General features: G+C 43.7%; 1 protein-coding gene across 1 annotated transcript; it reads left to right on the forward strand.

Moving 5' to 3' along the window:
* The first annotated feature begins 13 nt into the window (after positions 1 to 13).
* On the forward strand, positions 14 to 8,618 carry she (Src homology 2 domain containing E). Its single transcript, XM_041942834.1, has 6 exons — positions 14 to 928; positions 1,462 to 1,588; positions 3,781 to 4,035; positions 4,270 to 4,657; positions 6,316 to 6,435; positions 7,467 to 8,618. The coding sequence occupies exons 1-6, from the start codon at positions 482 to 484 to the stop codon at positions 7,657 to 7,659; spliced, it is 1,530 nt and encodes a 509-aa protein (XP_041798768.1). The 5' UTR covers positions 14 to 481; the 3' UTR covers positions 7,660 to 8,618.
* Positions 8,619 to 11,968: the final 3,350 nt, after the last annotated feature.

Raw genomic sequence — 11,968 nt, forward strand, 5'->3', positions numbered from 1 at the left:
CTGTGCACACAACTTTCCTCTCCGTCTCATCACTTCATCTGGTCGACAGACTGGACGCATCATCTCACACTCCGGGAATGGGATCCCTACTGGGCTCAAAGAAAAACTTCGAGTTCTTTCGAGTTTACGCTCTCCAGAAGCTACTTTTCAAGCTGCAGGGATAGTTGTTGGTGCAGGTCCAGGGCGGCAGCAGCAAAGAGTCACTGGCCAATGACTTCCAAGACGCACCAGAAGTTGTCGGCTAGTTTCAGACGCTAGAATTCAGTTGAACGCCATGAAGTGGTGAGTTTGGTGACTAAAAGATTCGTGTCATTTCAGACCACATAGCTACTTCGAACGAGGCGTGCGTAAAATATCTGTGCGTAAAGTTGGAGCTGTTGCGCACGGTTCAAATTTAGTTCAAGTGGAGCAACTAATGCGAGAATAGACAACAGATTTGTTAATTTTTAAATCGGTGATAAGTGATAATACCTTGACAGCCATGGCAAAATGGTTCAGAGATTTCCCCATCAACCTGAAGAACGGAAACGAAAGGGTCCGCTCGGCCTCTGAATCTGGTTCACAAACTCGACCCAAACCTTCGTTTTCTCGTGACAGTCTGAAAGGAAATCAGCGCAAGGACGGAGGAGTTGGGGGTTTATTGGCAGGGAGAAATAGGAAAAATTCGGCAGTAGAATTGGGTCGTAACAACGTTACTTCTGGTGGGACAGTCTGGGACAGTCTCACAACTGGAAAAGGTCGCAAAAACTCCAAGGTCGAGAGTGGCACGTCAGATGAGAACCGCCAGGTCAGGACCTCTAGTTTGGCTCAAGCCTACATCAGCAGAATGATCAAAGTGGACAAACAGGACAAGACCCCCAAACTCAATGGGATAAGCGAACAGAAGCAGCCCGAGAACGAAAAGGGAAGGTCTGACATTAAAACAACGGTGAGTAACGTCTAGAGATGGAACCACAGCTAGTGCAAACCTCATTTTCCACTTTTTAACTTCCATATTTCATCTGCCATTTATTTAAAATCAAGCAAAACCAAGCAGAGGACTTTATAGCAGCGTGCAGATTATATGTCAATATAGGCAACTGTGCAGTGCAAGAAACTAATTTCATTGTGGGCTTGAGGTCAGTGCTTTCCTTTATGTTTTCCCTCTCCACCTCAGTTCATAACCCTGTATTCAGTTTCCATCGCTCTCAGAAGAATACAATGTAGTGAAACTGCATTGTGTCACATCAAACAGGCAAACACAATACACTGACCTCTTTGCACAATTATTCCTGCTTGTCCGTCCATTACTTGTCCCTCAGTCAGGGACACACACACACACACACACACACACACACACACACACACACAGGATCAGATCCCTCTTTCCCCGTCTGCCCTGTTGTCTCCAGGTAAATGCACATCTGAGTATGTATAGCAGCCCTGCATTGTGCTTTCTGATTTGTTGCTTCCTTCTTGCAGCTGATTATCCTGGAGGACTACGCAGATCCTTTTGATGCAGAGAAAACCAAGGAGCAGAGGGAGGCTGAGAGAGCTGGAGAGAATGACGGGTACATGGAGCCCTATGATGCCCAGGTCATCATCACAGGTGAGGTCAGGGTTGTCATGTGTCTCAGCATTTACACATACATCATGGACTCCACATATTTCTGACCAGTCTTTGGCTCAGTGCCATTCTTGGACTGTTTTTCCTCAGAGATTGACTTTAAAGAGAAAATAGGTTCAAAGCAAACCAAAGCTGCATCTAATGATTGTGCAAAATCAGTCAATTCTTGCCTGTAGAGCAGCTGAGTACAACACATCATCAAAACTGAATGAAGTCAGGGCAGAATCACTGATTCTGGAATATAGACAAGAAAAACAAATGCATGCCAGGAATGCTCAGTTCTGAGAGCAGTTTCACATTGTCAAGGCTTTTTTTGAGATTTGACGGGTCTTGCCATTATCGTCACATCATCATTTGTTTGAAATAATTGGCTGGACTACAGTTGCAGCTGTCTGATGTCGACATAACTATATTTATTTACCTCATAACACTCTTAATGCATCATCTCTGATAAGCTCAGTAAAGTATATGCAAGCCGAGGAACAGTTATTCACACCTTAACTAAGTTTCCTGCACTCACACCATGTCACATTCTTGCTATAAGGGGCTCTTTAAAGAAACTTAAAGCCAACCTAGACCCTCAGTCTCTCTGCTGATTTCCCACCCCACTGGCGGTTGCCATAGGAACAGTGTTGTGCAGGGACAATGGGTGCAGCTTCCTCTTCCAACTTCCTGTCTCCTACCTCTGTTTCCTTTGCCCCATTCTCTTGATAGGAAGTTGGCCCCATTCCCCCCTCCCCCCTCCCCCCACACACATAGACACACACGCAAAATACTTTATGGTCCCTTATGTGTGAAGAGAATCGAAACACCCCCCTCACCCCCTCCCAAAACCTGCAGACCCCCCCCCCCCCCCCCCCCCCGGTCTCGCCCAATCATTTCCCAGCAGCCAGGAAGTGGCCTGGTCAGCCAGCCAATCAGCAGCTGTGTTGACCTTTTCTTCCTGTAACTCCATTGTTTGGTCACACAATAGTGCAGACACACAGGCTACCTGTCAGACAGCAAAGAAACACCAGTGAAATTCTCAGAAAAATTAATGAGCTGTCACAGTAAACACAACTTAGAGAGCAAGTCACATTAGCATTAGCAAAGTCTTGGGACACATTACATGAAATATCACTTGTCTCTGTGGACACAGAACATAAACTTTCTGAATAATGGGCAAAGAGCTTGCAAAGAGTGTTTGCTTGACTGCAGGCTTATTTACCTGAGTCCATATTTTACATTTGAAATCCACTCAGCTGGAAGTTTATCAGGTGCACCTAATCAAAGGTAGTGCAGTCCTATACAACGGTGCTATAATAAATTCTATCTTCCATTTGAATATATACTACTTTAGAGAGACACTGATTAAACTTTACGGTCTTTTTGGCAGCTGCCTGTTGCTGCTTAATTGTGCTGTACTACAAGGACAAAATATTGAAAACACCTCAATTGTATAATGCAATACAGTTCAACAGCACTACAAACTATAACCTTTTAACTGATCATTACATTGAAACAACATCTCTCCAAGCAGTTTCAACAAAAACTAAACATTAAAATTCTCATGTAGGTAGGTTTTGTGCAGGGCTGTTGTATTGGACTGCATTATTATAGCCAGGTGGACCAGCTGAGTGTTTAATATCTACACAAATGTTGGGCATGAAAGGGTTACACTAGAACTGGAGAGTTCGCTATTACATTATTGATCCAATGGATGCATATTTTCCATAATTATAGTGTGAATGTACTGTATATATGTATGTATACGCTATATAAGCAGATGAATCCATTATTCTTCCATATTATGCTTATGAAATTGTTTGAGGTTGGTTGGTGCAACTCAAACAGAAGGGGAGATTCATGTATATGTGTTCAGAAAGCAGATCGGCTACTAAAGAAAGTGACGTGACATCATGTTGATCTCTGCTGTGGCTATTATATGTGTGGAAAGACATCATGCCACCTTGTCCAAGAGCCAAAAGTAACAGTGAATTCTATCTCCCAAAGCACTGGCAGCACTCTCACCTGCTTCTTTTGAAACTTCCTCTTTATGACATTTTGAGGCCAAACCTTTTTTTTTTTGTCAGAAGCATGGTAATTAAAAAAGAAAAATGCAGGCGTGCCTTTTTGGCCTCAAAGTATAAGTGAGTATAAGTAAAAATCCTTCTTCTCTCTGCTTTCTGCTGTAGAGGTTCGTAGACGGGGCTCCAAAGACCTCCTGAAAGTGTGTGTTCTGCTGGACCGAGGCCGGAGAGAAGGGAAGGGAGAAGAGGCAAAGCCCACGCCCCCAAATATCTATGACACGCCATATGAGGGAGGGCTGGAAGGCGACCGCGAGGGGGTGTGGATCCCTGTCACACGGCCAGAGTCTGACGTCCGTCCCGCTGGAGAGTATGAACTGCCCTGGGAGTGGAGAAAGGAGGACATTGTTAGAGCGCTGTCAGGTAGAGAAAGGGAGAGAGGGATGATGGGAAGGGTGGGGGTTCAGGGTGTGGAGGAAGGATGCTACGAGTTTTATTTGTACAGTGATGCCACAACAATTTTATGTTTGCTTTAGAGAGGAAACAAAACAATCCTGCTGAATCAATTTCCAGTGATGTGTTTACTTTGGTAGCTCTGGCATGCTTTGATAGAATTTTATTATGAAAGGTTGATATTGTCTCTCGTGCTTCCTTCAGCTCAGTTTGAGGCAGTGGATTGTTCTTCCAGTAAAGAGAATGGTTCAACCACCGGCCGCCAGCAGCACCAGCAGCAGCACCAGCAGCAGCACCAGCAGCAGCACCAGCAGCAACAACAACACACCCTGAGGCAGAAGAACTGGAACCATAAAACACTCGTACCATCTTCTCCATCCTCCTCCTCTTCTCCCTCCTTTCCTTCCTCTCCTATTCTCAAACTCTCCCCTCTCACGCCCCCGTCTCCCTCTTTCCCCACCCTCAAACTCCCGCCCCTCTCGCCCTCTTCTAGCCCTAACAAACTATCCCCTCCATCTCCTACCTCCCCCAGTGCCCCACTGGATGGGGAGGCAGCCAAAGTGGACCCCAGCCTGCCCCTGGAGAAGCAGAGGTAAGGAGGGAAAAGACATACTTCTGCACACTAGATTCCCAAACTTTGTTGGACTGAAACAGGCGACATTTCAACCCAGAGTATTCACAGAATTTATTTCATTATGCTCAAACAAACAAGACACTCAAGACACAGAAAGCTGAAAAAAGCAAATAGTTGATAAAACAGTTACAGCAATCACAAATACTGATGTGGAAAATATGTGATGATTTGTTATCGTTTTACAAGATCCCATTGACCCTGCTGACTAGAAAATAATATGTTGATAAAAGGAGGAAAAATCCCTCCCACCCGAAAAATGTAGGAAACTATCACCAATATAGTAAATATTTTCACAAATTTCAACACAGTATTGCCAATTTTGCATGTACCTTGGTATAAATTACAAGTAATTAGGGTTTCTGCAGGTTTCCTCCATTGCTCTGGTTTACTCCCCCAGACCAAAAACATGCAGGTCAGGTGAACTGGAAACTCTAGAAACCCACTGGACAGGGTCTAAAGCCTTATTTATTTTCTGTTTATATATTAGTCTTTTGATAGACTTGTAATCTACCTCTCTCTTCTCCACTGCATGCTCAACCTTGAACAGGATTAGTGGACTGAGGGAATTAAATGAGATGAGGGTTCAGACATTTGGTCGCCTTCATCTCATGTCTGTGTATTATTAGTGCTGATCTCATAAAGTCTGCAGAGTACATGCCACTTCCTGTCCCTCTGCTTGCATTTCTTATGGCAGTCAAAAATAAACATATATATATATATATATATATATATATATATATATATATATATATATATATATATATATATATATATATATATATATATATATATATATATATATCCTCTTTTCCTTTATCATCTGTGTCTGTAAGAAACTGGAAGAACAGTGCCCTCCTCAGTCTTGGCTGAAAATCAATCTCCCCTCATAAAAGTTGTAAAGCAATCAAGCAGACTTCCTTCAACATCTGATCTGGTGACTCACAATGTCAAATGCACTGCGGGGGCTGCCAGTCTTCTTGGCCGAAATCGTGCATATATTGTGCACTTGGCACTTTAAAGAACTTTAAGTGAAATTTGCCTTTTGGCATAAGGTGCTGAACATAACTGCTGGAGGGAGGTGCGTCCTTGAGGCGAGGCTTGGATAGACAGGAGAGGCTCATGTAAGCGTGGCCTTTCTTTTCAGATGAAACATGTGGGGAACATGCTCAGAGCATGTTAGCATTTGTTCCTCTCATGTTGTGGCTGAATGTCAGTGTGTTTTGCCTCCGAGCATCGAGGCCGCGTACAGCCTGTTTATATATGGCTGTAACATGTGGCCGCTGTCAGCTCCACCTTGCGTCCTAACAGGCCTTCCTCGACACTGCACATACATTATGTTTGTCCATTTTATTTATCTCTTTGCCCTCCCACGTTCACCTTTGACATTGTTAACTCATTCAGTCCACAGCGTACTGTATACCTGTCTGTCTGATTAATGATGACAGTAAATCTTTGTTGGCGTCGGTGCGTTTTGTTCCTCCTGTCAGTCTTTTCCACTCTCTCGCAATCATCACCTATCATTAACTTGACATCTGACTTATCTCCATATGTCACTGCGCTATATGTCAGTGATCTGCTGTCTCTCTTTGCATCTCCCCCTCCCTCGCCTCTCCAAGCTGGTACCATGGCAGTGTGAGTCGGCAGCAGGCTGAGGCTCAGCTGCAGCGCTGCAGGGAAGCCAGCTTCCTGGTGAGAGACAGCGAATCAGGAACCAGCAAGTACTCCATCGCTCTGAAGTGAGTGCGCGGATGTGTGTATGCGTATTTTCTTGTGTGTGTATGTGTGTGTTTGTAGAACACGGTACATGCACCCTATATAGTGCAACATGTACATATTTATTTATAGCGCCATTTTTATCCACTTTTGTTTTGCTGCATCACAATCTCAGCTTTTCTCGGGCTGAGTTACAGCGTGACAGTTGGAGACGTTGTGCATGAAAATCAAATGTGCTTTTCTTATTTTAATATTATCTTATATAATGCCACATGTCAATAGTGATTGAGCCTCTGTTTGGCTATTTTTAAGAAATTACTAAAGAGCTACAGTAACTGGCACTGAGCCACTGCAAGGACCAGGGGGTGGATGATCAGGGGAAAACAACTGACTGAAACTAAGATGAAAGAATAAGATTTATGTAGGGGAAATAAACAAACATGAGTTTGTTGATGCTGTCATTCTGACCTTTACTTCACTAAAAATGAACCCGATTCCTTTTTTATTAGTTGCTTCCCATGTCATTGGTAATGACTGATAAAAATTGTGGGGTGGGGGCATTGATTTTTTTTGGCTTCTGAAGAGGAGCATGACGAAAAAAAAGTTTGAGAAGCCCTGCTCTAAGGTGTCAGTGCCTGATAATGCTCATGATAATGCGTGTTATTTGTAGAGTAGATGGTGCTGATAAGCATGCCAGGAGCAGGTTCTCGAGGATAAAGTCTGAAATCCTGTGGTGCAGTTGCGTGCATGTGTGTGTGTGCTTGTGTGTGCATGCGCCTGAGTGCACATTTGTTGTACGCTGCTCATTCATTTGAGAGTCCACATCATTAACCCCATTTACACATCCACTGAACTCAGAATATGCACAGCCTCATTCGGGGAGATAAGAGACAACATTTTTTTAGTTACGACATCTATATCATGTTTCAGTTCCTCAGAATCTCACAACTCTTAACTGTAAATGTTGTTATGTGTCTTTCAGTTGCATGACTTTCTCTTCTGACGATACATCTTTATTTTGTGTGTCTTACGTTTGTGTGTCTTGTTCCATTAGGACCAGTCAGAGTTGCGTGCACATCATCGTGGCCCAGACTAAGAGTGTTAAAGGCTTGGGTTTCACCCTGGATCAGAGTAGCTGTGTCTTCTCCAGTATCCCTGAGCTGGTCCACCACTACTGCACACACAGACTGCCCTTCACTGGAGCAGAGCACATGACCCTGCAGCATCCTGTGCCCAGGCCCCACTGAACATGCGTAAAGGACAAACAAACACACTGGGACATAAACACACATGCGCAGAGACGTACATTACACATTTATGCACACGTGCACACAGACACACACACACATTAACTTGTTAACTTGTACGCGCATACTCAAAGATATGCTGCTTTGGATTTGTCATGTGTACCACCTTAATACGTTTGTTTGTATCTCTTCCATGCGCTACCTAGTGGTCAAAGTCATACATTACAATTACCATTGATCACATTATTAGAGGGCTAATGGTTGCCAAACAAAAAATCCACAAACCTACTGAATGTACTTATATATGCACAATTCCATAGTTGGTGCAACTGTTCTATTGTCTTGTCCTTGCAAACCAAACTGATAACCAACCTGAAAACTAACCAAGATATCAGGTTAATCAGATCAGATATTTGAAGTAAGTGGACAGGAATAATCGCCTCAAGGGATGCCCTAACACAAAGATGCTGACATCATCAATCAGCACCATGCGATCTAGTTAGGTGTGGTCTGCGAGATCAATACACCTGATTGGAGTATATTCATTCATCCATCTGACGTGCCAATCAGCCCATTGATCTATCCTGAAAATCAGGCTCATTTGCAGACCGCTCTGCCTGTCAAGAGAAAGAGCTTTATTGATCGGATGATTAGGACAAGTGTAGTGGGAGGGGTCTTATAACATTACACTGCCCTGTCAGCAAAATGGTTTTTGAGGGTTTGTAAGTGTGCAGAATAAATATGTGAATATCACATCCCCTCACGTGCCCCCACTGTAATCTGACTCTGTGGTTATCCTACTTTATTGTGAATCAACTGATTTGCTTTACCCTAAAATATACCTATGCATAAATGATGTATGTATGAAGCGATTGGTGGATATTGTCGATGATGTGGCCTGTATATTATTGTTGTGAGACTTTTATTCCGTAAATGAAATAAAGTTGATATTAACTGCAGACAAACAGTGTTATTAATAGATGTGCTGGCAGCAAGAAAGTCAAAGCAGGGTTCAGGGAAAAAGAGGCAGTGAAACAGAGACGAGAAGCTAACCGGAGTGAATCTGTGTGCTTTTCTCCTGTAGCTGTAAAACCATTGACCTGAGTGTGAAATCAATTACAGTTACACACACACACACACATGCACACACACACACACAACCTCATGCATGCACATGCACTCACCTATTTGCAGTCATCAAATGCAGACAAACATGAGCACACACATGAGCACACATTCATAAATAGTGTACACGCAAATAGCGTTTGCTAACACAACCCAAAAGGTGTGTATTTAAATCCTCGCCTACACACACACTCACATACACACACACACGAAGCGTCTCACAGAATGCAGGGAAGCTGCAATGATGCGTGTGTTTGCGGTAAGATATGTCTTACCAGTAAACACCAGTGTATCTCTCAGAGTGTATGTGTGTGTTTGAGTGTGTGTGTGCAGGCGGTAGTGTGCCCATGTGTGCATCCATGTGTGCAGTTATACGTGCGTGCGTGCAGTCCTGTTATGTGTGTGTGAGAGATAGAGAGAGAGGGAGTCAGAATTTTTCTGTTCAGGGATTACCAGGTTGCCATGGTGATTAGTTAGAGTGAGGTAGGGCCATCTCTACGGGGAATGAGGAGAGGGAGGCGAGAGGGAGAGAAAGAGGGAGGAGAGACAGGCTGCAATATAAAAAGAGCTATGAATAACCGTGGCCATAGTGCCATAGTAGCAATGTAGCTCCCCCACAGAAGCTCAGTTTGTGAATGGAGAGCATGTAATGTCAGAGCGGTGCCAGAAATTAGTAAGTAAAACGTGATTCACTCCTCTTCTTCTCAGCTCACCAAGCAGAGTTTGTGGCGTGTTATTGGTCGTGCGACACTTCCTCAAAGGGTCAGAGTACAGGCTGGCCTCAGGACCAGTCTCTTCAGCCAGGCAGACACTGGCTTTTGCTTGGGCTTGAACCCAAGCTCGAGCGGCGCCATCCCTAATCTTGGCCGTCCTGCTACCCAGCGTGTCACAAATGGCAATGTTACACAACAGCAGACACCACTAACTATCACCCCTCCCTCCATCCGTGTGATCTGTTGTGGTAAGTCCTCTATGTTCTCTTAATTAAATCACAAAGTAGGTCAAAACAAACAAGAGGCCCGGGGTGCTGGACACATGATTTTCGCAGTGCTCGTCAGTTTGTTTTTTTTGGGGATGTTGCATGTTGAAATCCATGTATCTCCTTTTATTTCATTTTTTTTTTTCAGATAACACAAAAGATGTTCATTTCTGGGTCGAGAAAATGACCCTACTTCTTTCGATAAACCATTTCAAAACCCTTTGGCGGATCTCAAAACTGCACCGTCACGTAGCTGAAAACAGAGCCGTTATTCATAGCTCAACACATTTTGGAGATACGTGGTTTTCGCAGGAGAGATATGATATGCATAATTTCTAACGCTTGTACTCTGGATATGAGCGTATAATGTATCAGTGGAGGATCAGACCCTTTACTAAAGTAACAGAGGCAATACTGAAATATAAAAATGCAAATAAAAGTGGTGCCTTCAAAATGTTACATAAGTATAATTACAAAAAGATGGCAAGGATTGATTAATTGATTATTATTATACCCAGCATTTTGATGTGGCATCATTCGAGGCAGAGCTAATTTGAACTATTTTTTGTACCACTGGTTTGCTCAATTTATCATATGTTTGGTATTTGACTGCAATATTTGCCTCTGAAATGTAAAAGAAGTAAAAGAAAGTTCAAATACCCCCAAAAATTCTAAGTGCTGTACTTGTGGAAATGTGTTAATCAGCCTGTGATTCGTTGATCGGATTTGTATGTTGTTGATCAACGAATCACAGGCTGATTAACACATTTCCACAAGTACAGCACTGACAGAACCACAGGAAGTAATTGCAGCCACCAGAAGACAGAATGACAGCCAAAGAGGAAGGGACAGAGGAGAGAGGAGAGAGACAGAAGGAGGGAGAGCGTGAGGGGGTGTTAGGGGAAGACAAGCACTTGTGGGGGTCCCAGCTTTTAAATAATTCAGAGAGAGACTCGCAGCACTCAGTGCAGAGGAGGAGCACTGTCAGGTCAGCTCATTCACTGCAGAGGAGAGGTAGAAAGGACTGTACAGAGCGGGAGAGAGGAGCTGGCACGAGAGAGGAAGACATTACAGTGCAAGACATTTGCCTTTGTGTGCATGCACATGTACATTTGTGTGTGCATGCATTGTGTGCATTTATGCAAGAGTGTGTGTGTGTGTGTGTGTGTGCGTGTGCGCACGCTGTGTACGTGTGTGTGCGTGCTGTGTGCCAGCTGCGCATGTGTATTCTCTTTTTTGTGTGTGTCGGTGATGAAAATAGACAAAATGAAGGAGAAACAGGTCGTTTCCTCCTGGAGCTTTCTCTTAGTCACCACGGCAACCGCCTCCTCCCTCCATCCAGCACTCCTGTTTACTTAGTTTACTCTTCCCCCATCCATCCCTCCCTGCCTCCCACGTTCTTTTGACTCCCCTCCCCTACCTTCCTCTTGCATTTTGAGTCCTATACCCCTCTTTACTTGCTGCATTCCCTCCACCCCTCATCACCCGAATCAGTTGTTGTATTTCTTTTATCATCATCCACTCAGCATGACCTGAGAGTGCATGTTGCAGAACGAGCGGCAAGCTTATATGTTCATCACAACTTACGTCTACCTGGCTACACCTCCTTCTTAACTCCTTCCCCGCACCTGGCGTGTTCTTTCTCGCCTCCCCATCTTCCTATCCGACTTGTGTGCGGTTGACTTTGTGGATGGGGATTAGAGGTTACTTTGGTGGCCTAGAGGGGAAGAAACATTTAATGAAAGATAAGTAACAGGAAAGGAAAAATAGAAAGAGGAAGAGATCACATAAGAGAAGGCAAGACATGCCCCTCCAGCTTTCAGAGGGTGAAGATTATTCACAGAATAATGACTACATTAGGCTCAGGCAGTCCTGGAAAGAGAGGTGGTGCGAGGTTATTTTAATGGGCAAATATGTGAAATGTGTCAGAAGTGTATACATACAAATGTTTACAATCACATATGTCCAAATCTTGATTGACTATATTTCTGAATGGAGCTTCTTGGTAATGAAATTAAAAAAGGCCACATTTATAGCTGATATTTCCTTGTGGCTGCTTAATGAAAAATAAATTCTAGAAGAAATGAAATACCACTGCTGCCACAACTATTTGGCCTGAGGCTAATATAAAAGATAAAGCAGACGGAGATGAAAGATGTCATCAAGTTTGACAAGGTCGCCATGAAGTCACTATTAGCACCACAA

The sequence above is a fragment of the Chelmon rostratus genome, chromosome 8 (assembly GCF_017976325.1).
Source record: "Chelmon rostratus isolate fCheRos1 chromosome 8, fCheRos1.pri, whole genome shotgun sequence".
NCBI classification, from domain to species: Eukaryota; Metazoa; Chordata; class Actinopteri; order Chaetodontiformes; family Chaetodontidae; genus Chelmon; species Chelmon rostratus.